At 32.5% G+C, this 20,341-nt stretch overlaps 1 protein-coding gene and 1 non-coding gene across 6 annotated transcripts; one reads left to right on the top strand and one right to left on the bottom strand.

Moving 5' to 3' along the window:
- Positions 1 to 9,521: 9,521 nt before the first annotated feature.
- LOC114308972 (U11/U12 small nuclear ribonucleoprotein 25 kDa protein) lies at positions 9,522 to 20,060 on the bottom strand. 5 transcript variants are annotated; one of them, XR_014365272.1, is made up of 7 exons: positions 19,912 to 20,060; positions 18,894 to 19,812; positions 18,680 to 18,785; positions 17,740 to 17,836; positions 12,036 to 12,083; positions 10,992 to 11,077; positions 9,522 to 10,731 (listed from the first exon to the last, which is right to left on the bottom strand). XR_014365272.1 is itself a non-coding variant. In XM_028254655.2 (5 exons), the coding sequence occupies exons 2-5, from the start codon at positions 19,144 to 19,146 to the stop codon at positions 16,045 to 16,047; spliced, it is 495 nt and encodes a 164-aa protein (XP_028110456.2). In that variant the 5' UTR covers positions 19,147 to 19,812; positions 19,912 to 20,060; the 3' UTR covers positions 15,830 to 16,044. The 5 variants fall into 5 exon arrangements, 2 of the variants coding, with proteins under 2 accessions (XP_082778435.1, XP_028110456.2); XR_014365270.1 differs by lacking the exon at positions 12,036 to 12,083 and having other exon boundaries at positions 10,594 to 10,731; XR_014365271.1 differs by lacking the exon at positions 12,036 to 12,083 and having other exon boundaries at positions 10,609 to 10,653.
- Positions 15,256 to 15,415, top strand: LOC114308988 (U4 spliceosomal RNA). Its single transcript, XR_003645647.2, has one exon. It is a non-coding gene; the product is annotated as a U4 spliceosomal RNA (small nuclear RNA).
- Positions 20,061 to 20,341: the final 281 nt, after the last annotated feature.

The raw sequence follows: 20,341 nt of genomic DNA, 5'->3' as shown, positions 1-20,341 counted from the left end.
TGTTCACCACAAAGGATGAGGCAGAAACAAATCAATTGTTAAACAAACTGATGTTAGAAGCTATCAAGAAAAGATATATTTTTTTCCCAATTTTCAATGAAAAGCATTGGACGTTGTTGGTACTCGATACTGAAAATGGCTCATGGAAGTTTTACAATTCAATGACACCAAGCACAGAAACAGATAACCACTTAAATGAGGCAAACAAAGTGGTAAAACACCAATTAATTATCATATCATCCATTCCCTTTGTCTATATCAAATTTTATTATGCGTTTATTTGTCAAACACCAATTAATTATTAATATATTTTGCAGAGAAAGGTTATTAAAAAATACCTTCAACATCACAATCCCAAACTCATTGAAGGTAACAAGTTTCATGAAGAAACATAAATTGCAATGAATTATCCCCAACAAGTTGATCATTCATAAGTTTTTGAAAACAAAAACACATTACATTGATAAAATTATCATTGATGACTACTAACTTTGTTTTTCCAATGTCATTGTAGACTTGATTGTGGTGTCATAATTTGTTACCTTATGAGAGAATATGTATGTAACAAAGACATCTTTCCCAACTTAACAAAGGAGCAGCGCCAGCAAATCAGAGCAGATATCATAGATGCTTTGTTGACTAACCAACAGACAGACACCCAGCAAATCGTTGATGAGGCAATAGAAGCGGTGCTTGAAGGCAAGGAGTTTTGGGACACAATACACAATGACAACAATGCTTGAATAATTTCGAACAAAGATTATAATCATTTTGGTTCTTACTTTGCTTCAATGAATATTACAATGCTTGGTTGTTACAATGTCAAATTTGCTTCAATAAAACATTCAGTCTTTTTTAAACATATTGTTACCAGATCTGACTTTTGATATAGGTCTTGTTTTATGCAAATTTCATTCAAAAAATTAATTATGATGTGATTATTTATGTCAAATTTAAAGCTTAATAACAAGTTTGGAGTCACTATACTAATAAATTTATTTTTTTATAGTGTTTTTGTTTTCACTAATAAATTTATCCCTATTTCAACAAATTTATCACTGTAAACACTGATAAATCTTTCACTGTTTAAACAAAAAAATCAGCACCTCTCTCAATTCAAATTTGATTATAATCTGATTATTTGTATCAAATTTAAAGGTTAATAACAAGTTTGGAGTCACTATACTGATAAATTTATTTTCTTGTAGTGTTTTGTTTACACTGATAAATTTATCATTGTTCATACAAAAAAACTAGCACGTCTCTCTCTCTCTCTCTCTCTCTCTCTCTCTCTCTCTCTCTCTCTCATTCTTTTTTCCAAACTCAATTAAACAAAGCACTATAAAAAAATTAAAAATTTACCTAAATTGAAAATTAAAATACATACACTATTACATTGTTTTGATCATTGTAAAATTTTTAAAAATAAGATATAAGTATAGCTAGAATAAATTTGTAAAAAAGAAAAATTATATTTGTAGTTACTTACACATGAGCTCAAGAATGTTGAAAAATCATATTATAATTTTACAATGCAAAATATTAATATTTAAGAATTAGGTGTTATTAAAATACTCAAGAATATTCTCATGTATTATATTTCATATGAACATGAGAACACTGAAACATTTCCTAGACTGAAATTTTGAACAATTTAAATTGAAAATGAATTACAAAACTCAAAATATCTTGCTACAATAGCAAGATATTTGCCATTGATAAAAAAAAAAAAAAAGAAAAGAAAAGAAAAACACTACTATTGTAAAATCTCTCTCTCTCTCTCTCTCTCTCTCTCTCTTTCTATCATTCTTTTTTCCCAATTCAAATAAACAAAACACTATAAAAAAAATAAAAAATTTACCTAAATTAAAAATTAAAGCATAAACAGTATTACATTGTTTTGATCATTTTGGTTCTTAATTTGCTACAATGAAGCATTCAATGTTTTGTACTTAATTACATTCAATCTTTAGAATACATTCGTAAAATAAATAAATAAATTAATTAATTAATTAAAAAATATTATTTGTACTTAACTACACATGAGCTCAAGAATGTTAAAAGATCCTACTATAATTTTACAATACAAAATATTAATATTTAAGAATCAAGTTTTATTAATTTTAAGTTGATAGCTAATTTATTTTTTTTTTAATTTTTTTTTTAATAAGTATTACAAGTATTTTATTTTCAATACCAAATATAATATGCTTATATTTCATCTAAATATGAATATCAGAAAGCTGAAGCATTTTCTAAACTGAAATGTTGAACAATTTAAATTGAAAATGAATTGTAAAACTCGAAATATCTTCTTATTGTACCAAGATATTTGCCATTGATAAATTTATCACCGATAAAAAAAAAAAAAAAAAGTACTATTCAAACACAATATATTTGCTAGATAGGGGAAACAAAAGCGTGATTCACGCGATTGAACACCTGTTTTTCTCATCCTCCACCGTCGGCGAATCCCTTCCACTCTCAGGCAAAATAACGACCACAACCTAAGCGATTCGAACACCAAATCAACCGATTCGAACAAAAAATTTGAGGAAACATGCCTGTAAAGCATAAGCAACTGAAACCCTTATTTCTCTCCCTAATCAAACACATTTTCAAAAACCCTAAATATGGTTCAATTACAACTTGCAAATTTCAACAATATTAGGGCATTTTCAGAAAATAAAACTTATGAATATGTAAACTGTTCGTTGATCAAGCAATAAGGGTGTTGGTTTTCAAGTTCAAAATTAGGTTCATTTTAAAATATATATATTTTTTTAATTTTTGATACAAAAAAAAAATCAGTTAACAAAAAAGGAGGGAGTCGGTTCAAGAGACTAAAGTACGCAGTGGGTTCAACATATTAAAATGAGTTGTTCACATATATAATAGTTTATCCAGTGAATGTTTTTCTATTTGTCTACTGTGCATGAGTTTTGTTTAATATTTACTTTATTTGTGTTACTTTATATTCGACTAGAATTGATTAGGTTTCTGTGTTGATAAATTTATCCGTAAAAATGAATTGAATTAGACATTTTGTCTTATATTTACTTTATTAGCTTACTTTTGCTAATTCAGTGATAAAATTTGATATACAATGACAGGTTTGCTAACTATGCCTAGTTCAGTGATAAAATTTGCTATAACAATCATAAATTTACTATGCCTAGTTGAGTAATAAAACTTGCTATGAGAAATTTATCTCTGAAATTTGTATCATATCATTCATTTTTTTAATTTTCATCCATATAGGAGAACAATTTGAAGCACACAGATGAAGAGAAAAAAATACACCGAATGCTGCTAGGAGAAAGTCAGGATAAAGATGAACATGAAGATGAAGATGAAGATGCTGATTTTCAGCAACAAAATCAGGCTGAAATTTCTGAAAAAGAAGAACAAACATTGACTGAAGACAAATCCAAACATTAAACATAGGAACCAATTCCACACAAAATATGCCCTGAAAAGAAAAAGAAAACAGTACCCTTTGAATCAAAAAAGAGTGAAGCAAACAAAGTTGACAAAGAGCCTGAAGTGGATCCAAATCAGGTAGAAGTACTTGTTTTTGAGAGGATAGAAGACGACATGCTCAAAATAGAAAAGTTAAAAATGGAAAGGGACATCCTTCAAACTGCAAATAATAACCTACAGCAGTAACTCAACAAGCTGAAAAGGGAAATGCAAGAACAGTACAAAAAACAAATGCAAAGGAAAGATGAAGAAATCAAAATACTCCATGAGAGAATTGCAACATTGGCTGAGGCAAACAAGTACTCGGAAGAACAACACACACAACAGCAACCTACAATGAAGAAATTGAAAACTTCAAACGAAATTTTCAACATCCTACCAGAAAAATCAAGGCAAAATCTCATTGCACATTGGGTGAATACAAAAAAAAAAAGTAACAATCTTCTCTCTGGACTCCTGTAGTTCACTTTTGCCGATTGTTTATCATTAACTCATATTGAATTTATAAGTATCAAATATTTCAAAAATATTAATAAATTTATTATTCCAACACTAATAACCTTTTTTTTTTAGGATCAGCCAGTGTGGCAAGGATCTCACCATGGAACCTATGTCTACTTAAATGACATTGACAAAATATTGAAGGGTCAAGATTTGGTAGACATTGTAAGTTGAATTTGTAACTAATTAAAATAACATTTTAGTGTTTGATTTATATTAATTCCTTATTTTATTTTTTGTTTTCAACACAGGTAATAGATGCATATGCAGAACATTTGCTTGCACAAAAGCAAGGAACAACATCATTCATATTCATTTCAAGTTGCCATGTAAGTAATTAGTTTGCTTAATTGAGGAACAACACTTGTTTTCTTTTTTATCAGTGTATAACCTATGTTTGCTTGACTGAGTAACTAGTTTCAAACATATGACACTACCTTCCCTTTTCAATTGGCCCTGTTTCCTAATTCAAAGCTTGACATGTGAAACAAAAAGTCAAGCAAACCAAACCAGAATTTCTGACTCAGATTTTCTAATCATTGTTCTATATTTTGACCTTGTTATTGTGGTGCCACAGTATGAGTAAATCCCAGGCTTTGATTAAAAATTCTGGGCACTTTTTTGGGTTTTCAAAACTACTGCATATGATATTGAGAACTTCAACAAATACTGAGATGTCTTGAAATTGAAATAGCTTGATTATATGCTATAATGTTGCAGGACATAGTTCACTTTCATTTTGTTACTGGTGAAGCCTCATAGAGCTCTTGTTTGATGTAATTTATTAAGTAACGGACAACTTTCATTACAATTATGGAATGGAGAGAATCATCATATATATATATATATATATTACTAGATGTGCACACTCACATGAGTGTACTTCAAATAAGCAGTATGGATATATAGCCTGTTACAGATCATCTATGAATATTTACATAATGAAAGAGAAACATAGTATAGATATATTACCGGATATAAAGATCCATTTCACATGGAGGAGAAAAAAAGCCCTCAAGACACCAATAGATGTGTTCCCTTTATATGTAGCTGTCACGACCCAAACCTGCCCTTATAGGTTTAGCATCGTAACCGGCCAGTAATCCTTGGACTACCGAAGGCCTCTGAACAGATTAACAAGATTAAGGGACTAGCGGAAGCAAATACATAAATATAGTTGTCCAATGAGCTGTGCTGACTTATATGAAACAGAATATTTAAAACTTTAAATACATAACCGGTAGTCAACCATACATTATACCCACATACATTACAGTATTTTAAGTCCAGTCAACAGAATTAAAATAAGTCATACATATACATAGAACCAACAGAACTTGAACACAGGACACTTCAGGAACCTCCACGTGAGGCACAATGGGTGGCTGACAACAGAACACAGATACAGACAAAAGCCTTCAGGCTCGGGCTCCAAAATGCTCACCTATACATATATATATATATATATATACACACACAATGAGCTAAAGCCCAATGAATAACATTAAGGTAAAGGGTTTAGTGAACGAAATTCGAATATATCATAAGCGAAAAACAGATCATAGCATAATCATTTTCATACCAGAACATAATAATGGTACATCCCATATCAGTTCCGGATACCGATTAAACACATATCACCACAATGAAGTGGCTAACGAGATCTTATAAACACATGAATGTCATGGACCCGTATTTTCATGTCGTCCCCCATGACTTAGGACTATCTATGGATGCCATAATAGATTTCAAATACGGAATATTCGTTCACAAAAACATATATCATTTCAAAAAACATAGCTTATCACATTTCATTTGAAACATAATTCATATAAACGTATCTTTACAATAACGTTACTCATAGTGGTTCCCGAGAATGGTCAATCAATCCTCGAGGCTTGACATACAATCACAAAATACATAACACAAGCACGTCTTATCATTACACATTCAAGTGGCCATTAAGACTTAGCTTTCATTACATTGATTCTTGTTCTTCCTTAACACATTGCTCAAAACACACTCTTGAATCTCATAACTTAGAACATTCTTTCCTTAGTGTGTTTCTAATCCATAACCTCATTACTATGGCTTAATTAAGGCTTAAGAATGCCTAAGATGCAATGAGGATGCCAAAACATGCCTTGGAACATTTAGTCAAAATTTCTGAAAATAAGGTCTACGCTCGAGCGTAGATTTCCCCGCTCGAGCGGAGATGCAAAATGTGAATGGTCGCTCGAGCGCACATTCATTCGCTCGAGCGATCTGTATTGGACGTGAAACTTCTGGGAGCTTGCAATTTACGCTCGAGCAGACTTTTGGTCGCTCGAGCGGAGTTCACGCACTCAGATTGATCGCTCAAGCGTGAACTCTCACGCTCGAGCGTAGATGCAAATTCTGAAATTTCCAAATTGCACCTTCAAGCTCAAAACTCAAATTCCAACCTTCAAAACACATCTCTTGGGCCCCAAAACTTGAGATAACATAGTAAACTTGTAAAACATGAAGAATTTTGAATCATTTCATAAAATCATGGCCTAAGGGTTTGTTAAAAACTCACAATTTCAACTCAAAACATGACGAATGTTCATGAACACAACATGCATGAATTTTTCTTGTATCAAACTTCTCAAAACGTTATCAAACTCCACAAAACAACTTGAAACTTGGTGATTTCCCTAAATGAAGATGAATTTCAAACATGCAAGAGAGGATTCATGGAAATCATGCTCAATTTGTAAGAAAATGTACATGCATGCATGAATCAACTCTAAATCTTTCTTCTAAGCTCAATACACACATCAAACTCATAATCTTGAAGAAATTTCATGTTAAATGACTTAGGTACACAGTCTAGAGGTTGTAATCTTACCTAGAGTCTTGAATTACTCTTGTTCTAGCACAATCTTGGTGAATTCAACACAAAACCTTCAATCTCTTCCTTCCTCTCTCTAGAATTGTGCTCCATCTCTCTCTAAAATGTCTCACCAGATTTTTTCCACTCAAGGGAGATGAAACAAATGAGTTCAAATGAGCTTATTAGACTCATATAAGCTTATGGTGCTAAAACACATTAATTAGAATATTAGGCTAGCCAAACATGACTTAATTAATCGTTCTGAATCAATTTTTAATAAAATTTGCCATATGGTTCTAAAAATTCCAAATAACATATCGATGTAGTCAATTTCGGTTTCGGATGCCGATAAGGCTTTCAATTTACATATTAAAACGGAATTCTAGACAGATATTTCTACAAGTAACAGATAGTAAGCCAAATATCATGCAAATCACATAATAAACCCATAATTTATTTTATTCACTTAATTAACATCCTTAACTACCGATTAGTGGCTAGTTGTGGATCGAGGTTATTACAGTAGTATAGATGAATTTTGCAATGCACTGATACATTTTGATATGGATTGATAAAATTTTGATCACACTGACAAAAAGTTTCATACTCACCACCTATTTAATTTGAAAAAGTTTAAAGTTAAATTAACATTATTTTTTTTATTTATATTTGTTAGCACTTGTTCACTACAAAAGATGAGGAAGCAAAACAAAGAATGCTGAACAAAATGATGTCAGAAGCCATGAAAGCAAGATACTTTCTCTTCCCAATCCACCAAAATTTTCACTGGACAATACTTGTCCTTGACATTGAAGAAGTTTCATGGAAATTCTACAATTCGATGAGACCAGGGGGAACAATGACTAAAGATCCACATTTCAATGCTGCAAATGAAGTGGTAAAAATCTTTTCACTATCAAACTTACCATTAATCCAATACATATATCCTGATCCATGCTTAATTATACATCAAAAATTTATACAGTAATATATTTATCATTTTTTTAAATCCATGGTTTCTCATTAATTGTTTCAACTGACTTTCTAATACAACAATTATACAAATGTATATGTTGCAGAGAGAGGTTATTGAAAAATACATAAAGGATGAGAACCCAATCTCATTCACCCTGATAAATTTCAACAACAGACAGAGAACGTCATCAACAGCCCACAACAAGAAGACACATCGTAAGTTTATCAATAACAAAATACTGTTATTAAAAAAAAAAAGCAACAAAACTAAATTATAATATTTTGTTTTCAAAATGTTTTTGCAGGCTTGATTGCGGAATCCTTGTTTGCTACATCATCAGGCAATATGTTTTCAATAACAACATAATGCCTACTTTTTCCAAGGAAGAATGCAATCAATTGAGAGCTGATATGTTAACTATCTTCTTGACTGACCAACAAGTTCCTCAACGACAAATAACTGATTAAAACATTGATGACTTCCCTATGCAATAACCAACAGATCTGGAATAGAAGAAAACAAAGGAAACACTGATTCATTTGGTTGTTAGAATGTCAATACTTCATACATTTTGCTTGTTTGATTGTTACAGTGTTATCTGTATTTTGATGATTTTGGTTCTTACTTTCCTCCAATGTATTACAATGCTTTGTTATTACAAAATCAAAATTATGGACAGTGCTTCGTTGTTACAATGTCAAAGTTATGGACAATGCTTGCTTGTTACAATCTCACTTCAATGAAACATTCAGTCTTTTTTAGCCATATCGTTACCAGACCTGGTTTTTCATATCAATCTTGTTATCCAAATTTCATTCAAAAAATTGATTCTAATCTGAGTATTTTTGTTGAATTTAAAGGGTAATAACAGGTTTGGAGTCACTATACTTATAAATTTATTTTTTATAGTGTTTTGTTTACCCTGATAAATTTATAACTGTTTCAACAAATTTATCACTGTGAACACTGATAAATTTACCAATGTTCAAACAAAAAAACCAGCGACTCTCTCTCTCTCTGTCTCTGTCTCTCTCATTCTTTTTCCCCAATTCAAGTAAACAAAACACTATAAAAAATAATAAAAAATTTACCTAATTGAAAATTAAAACACAAGCACAATTACATTGTCCAAATTGGAAATTAAAATACTGTTACAATTTGTAGATATTCTCAACTTGAGAATGAATGTAAGAACATGCCATCCTTGGTAATTTCTGAATAATCAAAACCATTTGATACTTCAGTTAAACAACTCAAACATCCAAAGCTAGCTTCTGAGTGACCACAAAACATTATGCAGACTGAGAACTTGTTGCTAAACCAGATAAACATGGTAGTTGATCTAAATTTTTTTGCTTTTAAAGCAGTTAACACAGCAGATATGCAATTATGTATTCTAGAGATTTGATCTACACCTTTGTATTGTGGAAATTTTTCCTAGGAAAACTAGATAACTCCAGACAATGATAAATTTATCACTATAGAAAATAACATTTGCTTGGATATGACAGTGATAAATTTATCAACCACTGACATAAATGTAATAAACCATCAACTCTTCCCACACAATAAGTGATAAATTTATCATTTTTCAAAATAACAAAATTCAAGAACCACATTAATGGTAAATTTACCATTCTTACAAAAAAAAATCCATCCACTTGTCCAAACCAACCAATGATAAATTTATCACTTTATAAAATACCAAAAACAGCAACTACATTTAACCCAAATCAAATAATATAAATCTGTGAAACTTAATCTTGTAAAAATATTAGCAAAAAATATAATTTCTGATCAACAAATTCCTCAATCATTTAATGCAAGTAACACCTCTCAACTCTCAAACAAGTAATTCAATTAAAATCAATACAACTAAAGCAAAGCTTCTTTACATGTCTTCCGATTATGAGTTCCCATTTTTCCACACCTACTGCATCTAATTCTCTTGATTGCACCCTTAGAAGGCATTTTCTCCGGTCTTGGACGTCCAGCAGATCTCTTACAAAAAGAGGTAAAACAATGTCATCATCAACAACTACATTTGGCCTCCACATACTAGGAACTGGATAGATAGAATGTGAATAAGAATCACAATAACTGCTAACACGATAGTAATCATCAAGAAAGCAATTCAGATCTTTCCCACTCCTCTTTATAGCACAAAAACCATGTTTGCAAGGAAAAGAATCAATTTCCCACAATCGACAAGAACAACAACGTTTCCCAATATCAACCATAACTGAATGATCCAATTGGATTTCATAAATGTCATCGCTACATTTTTTAACTATCCATGCTTTTGTATCATTGAAAGCTTCTTCCAACTTTTTCTCTACAAAAGGACAAATAATACGATTCCACTCATTTCCAACTTCTCTCCTTCTTGAAAATTGCTCCATTAGTTTCACCCGTATAGCATCAACAAGACTAGTTGAAAACAAATGTCATTCATCCCTAATCCATGAATTAGAAGATTCTGCAGCATTTGTGCACATTTCACCATATCTTTTGCCTTGAAAATAAGCGTTACACCAACACTCATTAGGCAAATCCTCAAGAAACTTTTCGACACTACGACCACAACGACCCTTAAATTCTTCAAATAGCTCATTAAACAACTCAATAGTAGGAGCATATGCACATCTACTAAAAAGAGTAAGCAAATACTCTTTAGATTCACGACTCTTCACTGACGAATAAGTCTTCAAGTTTATCTTCAAATGCATTAGACAAAAAGAATGACAAGAAAATGGAAAGACCTCAGCTAAAGCGTTCAGCAAACCTCCATGTCGATCAGTAACAAACGTAATATTCCTCTCCGGAGTCAAAATACCTAATAACTTTGACAAGAACCAATGCCAACTGTCATAACTTTCACTATCAAAAATAGCAAAACATAATGGATATAAACCTACAAACAAAAATATATATACACGTTATCAGTAACAAATAAAAAAATTACAAAAAGAAATTCAAAACACAAAGTATATAACATATAGCACCAGCCGTAGATAAATTTATCACTGTATAAATATAAAAATTTAACAAAAGTATATAGCATAAATTTATCACTAATAGATTGACCATACTCAATAATCAGCACTCTCCAGTAACAAAAATGATAGAATTATCACTGTTTCAATAATAATAACACATAGACACAAAATATACCTTGGTTACCATCTTTTGCCGTAGCAGCCAATAAACAACCTTTGTGTCTTCCTTTCAAGAAAGTTCCATCAAGCATCAACATAGGCCTACAATACTTGAAACCATGAATACATGCCTTAAAAGCGAAAAACAAGCATTTGAAATGTCTTCATTTACTATCAATATCAAATTTCATATCAAAAACACTCCCCGGATTGCAAGAATTAGCGGCATCAACATACCAACGAAGATCGTCAAATGATGATAAATAGTCACCAAAAACAAGACCCCTTACTTTTTCAACACCCATCCAAGCTCGCCGATAAGAAACTTTTGTTCCATAATAGTCCTTGAAATCACAAACCACCTCACTAACCGATGTCAAAGCCTTATTACGAATATCACTTTAAATTAGCCCACCAATCAAACTTGAAGTCATTCTAGCATGTTTAATTGTACGAAAAGAAGATCCACAAGTATGAACATCATCAAATTGTTTAATAACAAAAGTTTTACTATAATTTTCCACTCTAGCATGCACGCTCCATAAACATCCCAAATCAGTCCTTCTCTTACAATGAACAGTGACACGATCCTTATCATTCTTAACCAAATCAAAATGAAAACCGAAATGAATAGAATACTTTGACAGCGCATCTCGAAATTCAACAACTCCTTGAGCAAACCTTTGTCCCACTCCTTTCATACAATTAACCCACCCATCGAAGAGTAAAGGTTTCCGTTGATTTGAATAAAATGAAGGCAAAAAATTATTTTCACAAACAACACTACTACTACTACTAGCTTCACTATCACAAATCATATAACATTCACCCAAAGAACAATCCTTTACAAAAACATCAATACGATGAATATCACAAGAAAGTGCCAATCCAACCATAACCTCCAAATCCTCTTCACTTTGTAGACCACAAGAAGAATATCCAGGCATTGAATACGATGTATTCATAGAACTACCAACTAACTCACTCCACTTTGCACACAATTTGTATACTAAATCCTTGAAATTAAATACATCATTATACTCGATAACCAATGTCACACCTCTAAACTTGCACATAAGAAACAAACAGTTCTCCATCACTATAAATCCTGCAACAAACAACAATTACATTTCAGCAAACAATTCAAACACCCTAAAACAAAATCAAATACAGTGATAAAATTATCAACCAACTCAAACACATCCAAAAACCAACACTGATAACTTTAACAGTTAACACCACCAAAGACCAAGAACAGTGAATAAGGCTTACACTTATTAGACATGGTAACTCGATTTGAATCTTACCATTACATTATGCAACCTTTTCATCTCCTATTCCCATACTCACTCATAAATTTATCACTGTTGAAAAAGTTAATCCAACATCACCCCCAAAATACACAGTGATAAAATTATCACTGTATAAAATAACAAACCAACACCTGTGTTCAATCAACACAATTTCGTAACCAAAAAAAATAAAAATCTAAAATTCAATCAACAAATACATATCTCAAAACTTTCAATATCATGATCAAAACACAAATTCAATCGCAACAGAAACAACAGAGTAACAACAATATCACCACAAAATCAAAATATCAACTCAAACTAAAAAGAACAAAAACATTGAAATCAAAATCAAACATACCAGTCGACCTAACTCCACAACACCGCAAATCAGAAAATGTAACTATACACCAAATGCGAAATCGCAAATAGGAAGAATCACCAAGCACGCAATCACAAATCAAAAATCGCAAAGATACACCAAGCGTGAAATCAGAAATCACGAAGCTCCATAATAATACAGTAGCAAATCGTGAAGTTCCACAGAAATCCAAATCATAAACACAATATTTTGATAGAAAATCCAAACAGAAATGCGCCAGAACAGGGGAGGGGTAAAACGGTACAAAAAAAAAAAGGCTCAGGACCTGTTGGTGCACAAGATCAAAAGTCAGGACTAAGAAGGGAATAAGTGCAAAACTCAGGACCGGCCAGTAAAAAAACCCAAATATTTATAAGTTTTAGTTGTTAGTCTAATTAAAAAAATAAAATATTAAATATATGTATATGTGTTAGTCGTTAGCCTAATTTTGTGTGGCTTATTTTTTTCTCTTTATGGCTCAATTATGTGTTTTTTAATATTTTTTTAAAAAAATATTTTACACAATTTTTATTTATTTATTTTGTAGATACATCTAATTTAGATACACTTAAAAACTATAATATTTATATATATATTTTTTTTTAAAAACGTTACCAAATACAAAAAAAAAAAAAAAATATGAATTGTAGATTCAGACAATTATTTTTGAAAACTCTAAACTAAATAGAGTGATTTTTATTTTTATTTTTATTTTTTTTTAATATCTAGAAAGGCTTTGAAAAATTATTTCGCCTTACGCTCCCGGAAATTTAGGGCCGGCCCTGGCACTATTTCCCATCCCTCTTTGCAGACTTGAACCAGAGAATATCAGGCCACATTCATCAGCCAACACAATGCAGCATTTTGTCTGTCTTTCTCGTTGCAATTGGAATTCGTGGAGAAAGGCCCACTCATGCGATGGCAATGGGGCGGGTATGGGTTGGGATACCCCCTTCTTCACCCTAACCACAGTTAAGTGAACATTGCCTCCATATCCGAAAACCAGTAAGACCCCAACCTGACCCTTCCTGCCCAATTCAGTGCAATTACAGAGTAGGGGTGGGCGCGGGTCGTTTGCGGCCACGGAACCTCTAATCCGTCATCCGTTCGCTAGATTGGCGGATTGGAGAAAATCAATCTGCATCCATCTATCAATCCGGCAGATGTGGATTGAGCGGATTGGCAGATTGGCGGATGGATGCAAATCGGTTTGGCAATTTAAAATTTTATAAATTTTTCAACATAATTCAACTTGTGCACTTCCTAAAAAAAAAGTATTACAGTTAAAAGACTTTAAAAAGTACTACAATATGTGCATGTATACCTCTGTATTGTTACATCTATATCTGTTTTTAAAAACAAAAACCAACCAACATATATAATCTTTTTTATTCATTATTTTTAGAGTTAGATTTTAATATATATATATATATATAGATAGATAAATAATACATTTATATTTTTCAATTCAAAAAATATATTCAAGTTGAAAAAATTTTTTAACAGAATATTTAAACTTTTTTTTCAATTGAAAACAAAAATAAAATATCTAAACAAATTGAAAACACAAAGTTTTACAAATGATTAGGGGTGCTTGCGGTGTGGCGGTTCAGTTGCGGCCAAAAGACCCTCAAACCTGTCATCCGTCCAAAACTAAGCAGATTGAAAAAAATTAATCTACAACCATCCACTCGTCATCACGCATCCGTCCAAAATGTGGCGGATTGGCTCTGTCGGTTTAGGTGGATCGGTATATCCGCTGTTCACCCCTATTACAGAGTAAAATGCAATTGCGAAAAGAGAGGAGATGCAATATTCAAAAAATATAGGGGGGGACTTCAAAAATCATTTTATATCAACAAATAACAGTGAAAATATGTGAAACAAAAATGACTATATTTTGAATAATACACGGTCCAGTCAGGGGTGGGGTCGGGGCAAGAGTGTAAATTTGGCCTAGTCCGGTGTCTAGTCATGCGAGCTTTCGTCAAAATTTGGGTTTCGGGCCAAAAAATTAGGCCCAGTCCCAGAGATACTATGTCCTTGGGTGGATTGGCCGGCCGACCCCACAAGCCGAGATTTGGGTTAGGGTTTCGGCTAAGCTTGATTATTATTTTTTTTCTATTCTTTTTATCATAATTTTATTTTTTCCACTAGGTCTTAGATGAGCCGATCTTCGAGTGGGCTTTAAACAGGCCGATGGGAGGGGCTATGGTCCAAGCTTACGGGCCAAACCAGGCTTTGAAACAGGCAGCCCAAGCCCAAGGTCTTGGGCTAGGCTTGGGCCCGGGCCTGGACAGGCCTAGCCGCACAGGGTCGCAGGCAAGTTTCAGGTGAGTTGCGGGCTGATGGACCAAATTTACATCCTTAGGTTGGGGTTACCCTCCCCACACACCTGATCAGAACCATGTTAATTTGTGTTTTTGCATTTTTTGTTATACCACCAAACCCAACTCCACTATGTTTGGTTGGTTAGAAACCCAAGCAAAAGTAGGGTTAGGAGCGACTGATATATGAGATTAAAAACATAAAGAGATGGAAACCATAAATCCCACATTGGTTGAGAAAGAAACCAGAGCGGGTATGGTGATCTATATAAGCTGTGGAAGGTGAAGCTATTTAAACTCATCTTTGCACTTGGGGCAATGACGCAGCTAGTGAGGTAATAACCGAAGCGCGGCAGTTGCTGGTGGAAAACTATTTCCAAACCCCCTCTTAGGCCTGGGTTTAGCCCTGGCCTTTGTGAATTTCTAGAAAGACTCTCCTCTAACCCCAGGGTAAAAAGCCCTACAATTTTCAGTCCCAAGTTTTACAAATTGAGCCATTCTGTTAGTTTTCATATCAACTCCTGTGTGGTTCACTGTGGAGTTTGCAGGCTTCTCTCAACCCAGACCTTAAACATTTTTCATAAATTAACCCCCAAATAGATCTCATTTACAACCCACCAATCCACCAAACCCACTCGTTCAAAACTTGCTAAAATACTTGAACCATTTTGAAGGCTTATGGGACGATGGTGGATTAAGAAATTGTCAACCGGCAACAATAGTTTTGTTGAGATTATTCCTTCCAAAAACCAACCTGCATACATCTCTAATAATTTCATTATTATTGTTTAATTTCATTGCATTTTCAATGAGAGAGAAAGTATTTTTTCACCGTACACCGAATGCCACGGATGAAAAAATTATAAAAGAAATGTTCTGTCAAAAAATTATGTCAATTTATTCTCAGAATTTATATACGAAGTGAGTGTACAAAAAAGCGTGTCCAACTCGACTCAGACATCAGGAATCTCTGGCCATATATGTAGGCAAATTAAGCTACGAGGATGCGACATCATAAACAAGAATTGGTTTTCAAGCCCTTTTGTTGAGACCATGAAAGAACCGGTGTTTTCTCCTCCTTGAATGCTTTCAAGAAGCCCTTGACAAGACATAGGGCACAAATTGCACCTGCATTATACCTCTCCACTTCATAAATCAACAAACTAGGCCTCGTTTGGAGAGTGGCTATTTTAGCCAAAAAGCCAACTAAAACTTGTCACATCACCTTTCTACTTTTCTGTACATCTTTTCGTAAAAAGCCAAAAAGTTACTAAAATAGCCTTTTTCCAAACCAGGCCTAAATGCCTTATATATGACGAAGGAAAGGAATCACATGGAATTTGTTTTGTTTTGTTTGATTACAGAAACACAATATCCCAAATGTGGAAAAGAAAGATGAACTTGTTAGAGTGTGTTTGTTTTGAGGGATTATTCCATGAGATTAGACCATTGTTTGGTTCAATTTTTTTGTTTCGAACTAATAGTTCCTCATATAAGGGATTATTGTATCCTGGGAGAGAGGTGTGATTATTTCTATGGGATTGGTATCCCATGAGACTAATATATGAAATGTCTATTTTACTCTCATGCTATTACTTAATAAACAATTGAAAAAAGGTAAAATAATCTTTTGAACATTTATAAATTATTTTTTTAGTGTTGTTAATGTAAAATTATATATTAAATAAAAAATATAAATTATAAATTTAATTTAATTAAAAATAATAAATTATAAATTATGGCCTTATAATTTTTTTAGTGTTGTTAAAAAATTAAATTTATATATTAAATAAAAAAAATTAGTGTTGTTAATTTAAAATTATGTATTAAATAAAAATTATAAATTATAAATTTAATTTAATTAAAAATAATAAATTAAAAATTATGACCTTATAAATTATAGATTACAAATTTAAAATTATATATTAAATAAAAATTATAAATTACAAGGGTAAAATAGTCTTTTGAACATTTATCCTTATCAGGTCCGTTAAATTTATATATTAAATAAAATTATTTTTTTAATGTTGTTAATGTAAAATTATATATTAAATAAAAAATATAAATTATAAATTTAATTTAATTGAAAATAATAAATTAAAAATTATGGCCTTATAAATTAAAATTTTTTAGTATTGTTAAATTATAAATTATAGATCAAATAAAAATTATAAATTACAAGGGTAAAATAATCTTTTGAACATTCATCATTGTCTAGTCCGTCCAACCAAACATTGAATTCACTAAAAATAATTCAATCCAGATATCTAATCTCATGACTAAACAAATATAGGATACAAATCCAATCCAACCAAATAGTCTGGGGACAATGTATCTCAGGACTAACAGTCCAATAGATTACAATCCCTCTTATCCAAACCGTCCAAACAAACACACCCTTAAAGTTTTTGTTTCATTTAATTATAAACCAAGGCAAAATATACAACACATGAAGACAAATACAAATCAATACAAGACACCGTTATTGACAGAAACATGAACATGCATATTATATACAGTATGTAAATCAATTATGATTGCATTACTCTAAAATGTTGCTACTAGTGGTGAACAGTTCCCAACATGGAATGATCTAGAAAATATGACAGTCAATTTAATTTTTGAGGAATAATCAAATGCATCTGTTTTCATTCAAACGTATCATAGTGGAATCCATGTAATGTTTAGTGCTTAAAAAATTCCTCCAAATAACAAAAATGCCCTGCACTTGATAAATGAAGAGAGCTCACAGTTAGATCACGGGAAAGTTATAGAACTAAATACCTGAGAATTGTTACGCATGCCATAATCTTGCAGGGCAGAGTTGTCAAGCAACTTCTCATTATGGTAGGAAAGACAGAAGTTTGCCCAGACATGCTTCCTATAAATAAAAAAAATAAGTGATTCACATAGTTAAACCAGGAATAGTACTAAGTGCAATGAAAATTCAACCTCCAGCACTCTTTTCAATGAAGAAATTTGAAGAGCAGACAAAAAGAAGAAAAAAGGAAAGAAAAATAACACCTGGCTTTTCGACACCAGCCTCATTGCTTCATTGTCGAAGCACAAGGAGAAATAGAGAAATATTAAAAGCATTTGGAATCAAATTACAAAGCAAACCTATCAGAAATTAGGAGAAGAAGATAAAACTTGGAACAACAGCCTTAATGACAAAAAAGGTAGCCATTATTTGAAAATTTGTCAAAAAAACTTCAGAATTAGCTGACATGATAGGAAATATATGATATAATGAAAAATTTGAAGTATCACATCCCCCAAAAAAAATTATCAAAAAAAAAGAAGGTATCATCAGCCAAAAATTGTTTTGAGATTATCATGTATAGCTCTCAATTACAAATTTTAATAAATAAAAATCCGTTTAAATTCATGCGAAAAGGAAATGTGATAAATTGTGGCAGTTTTAATATAGGGATTGTGATCTTATTCACCGAATACAGTTAGAACAGCGACTAGACAGAACAATTTTTGCCATATTACAAGCACAAACTCAAAAGCTAAGGACCATCTACAATAAGTTATAGAGCGTTGCAGCCCAAAAAAAAAGTTATAGAGCCTTCAATGAACGAAAATGTTAGAACAAGATAAGCCATAAAAAGTTCTCAGTTGTCACTTCAAGAAACTTCCCAAGCTGATCTCAAGTGATCGTTTATTACTATTATGAATCTATGAGTGACATTCCAAAGATACACATATATAGACGTACCAAGAAATGTGACGATGACCCATCGTGGACTGCTCCATGCCGTTAACCTTCTTCTTTATTGCCAGTTTCAAATCCTTCACAGTTGCAGAATTCATCACTGCCACATCTTCATCAAATGGAAATCCAATCAATCAACAATCATTAGCACTCATGTGCATAACATATTTGTTCAAATGACTAGATGGTAAAAAGAGGGCGTGTCTTTTTAAAGTACGAATGGAAGTGTGGTCCAATTTAAGGACGGAGATGCGCATGGCACTGCCGAGTTCCAAGCTGATGACAGTATCCACGTCTGACAGCGCTGGCTTCTTTGGCACGTCAGCAAGGATAGGATCATCAAGAAGAGCAGCCAGCATTGAATGCAACCTTGCCTTCTTGACATTGTTGTTGTTGTACCCTGTTCCCACATTGTTTTCGTCGTTGTTGTTGTCCTCCCCCTTAATGCCCAGAATCACAGATACATCCATTTCTCCAACAAGATATGTATGCAGATATATTTACATACTACCTACCAACTGCATTTTCACTTCAATATAAAGCTAACGTTTTGTAAGCCACGCCATTAAGAGAACCAAGTTAAAGGGTCAACCAAAATCAAACAGTGACAACGTAATTATGTCAATAATACATTGTATTAAAACTATAATACAATTAACCCAAAAAAGAAAAACCCAATTGCATAAAACCAAAATTTAACAATTTCATCAGGAATGTAGAGATGAAAACATAGCAACCGCCAAAGCAAAAGCTAATGAATGCTCATAATTGTATAGACAAAGGCCAGTAGAAGATCTGACTTTTGTTATTAGTTTGCCATTTGTGGGTACCATTGTGAGAGAAATAGAAAGAACAGCTCTTGCCAAATTTTAGCATTATTATAACTTGGCATGAAAAAGAGCACATGTTAGAGATGAATTCAGAAGACACGGAATATAGCATACCATTGGACCCATTTACAAGGTTAATTTTTATCTACATACAGCATCTGGTTTCTTACCCAAAATAAGAACAAAAACAAAATCAGAGCTTCAACAAACTAAGAAAAAAAATGTAATGTCACAACCACTACAAGAGCACAACATTTGTGTAATCCCAGCTTTAAACCGGAGTCATCCATCAAGCAGCAAGCAAAACTGAAATTTGGGGGTAAAAAATCAGATCCTAGCTTACAAACCAAAAATGCTAAGGGAAATTGACGGATGAGAGAGAGAGAGGGAGATAGAGAGAGAGACCTGATTTTGGTCACTTGCAAATCGCCGGCGCTGTTGGAAGCAACGGAGAGAAAAAGGGATTTCGCTCAATAGTCGGTTCGGTAGTCGACAAGTAGGCCTGTAAATGGATGGGATTCGATCGGATCCGTCAAAATCCAATTTCGACCCAATTAAGACAAACTCATATCCGATTCGGCTGTGATTGAGGCCTCGAAAATGAGGCTCGAAATTGTCTTGAATGCATTTTTTTTTTTTTTTCTTTTTTGGGCTAATACATTGCACAACAATAATTGAGGGTCACAATTTTTGTGGCTCAAATGGCTTGAAATTACCAAAACGACGTCGTTTTGAGTACAAAACAACTTCAAAATTGCCAAAACGACGTTGGCAATTTTGAGCCATTTGAGCTACAAAAATTATGGCCCTCAAACATTTTCCTACATTGCAGAAA

Source organism: Camellia sinensis, chromosome 3 (assembly GCF_055761805.1).
Source record: "Camellia sinensis isolate YWXY chromosome 3, ASM5576180v1, whole genome shotgun sequence".
Lineage (NCBI taxonomy): Eukaryota > Viridiplantae > Streptophyta > Magnoliopsida > Ericales > Theaceae > Camellia > Camellia sinensis.
Note: the sequence above shows the minus strand (reverse complement) of the source record. Positions and strands in the feature narration are given on the sequence as shown.

Bases quoted from the DNA above. Each gene is read 5' to 3' on its own strand.
- LOC114308972 (XM_082922309.1), bottom strand. From the start codon at position 11,073: ATGTTGATGCTTGATGGAACTTTCTTGAAAGGAAGACACAAAGGTTGT. The intron at 10,732-10,991 runs GTATATTTTGTG...TTTTGTTTGTAG, and splicing joins GGCAAAAGATGGTAACCAAG to GTTTATATCCATTATGTTTT.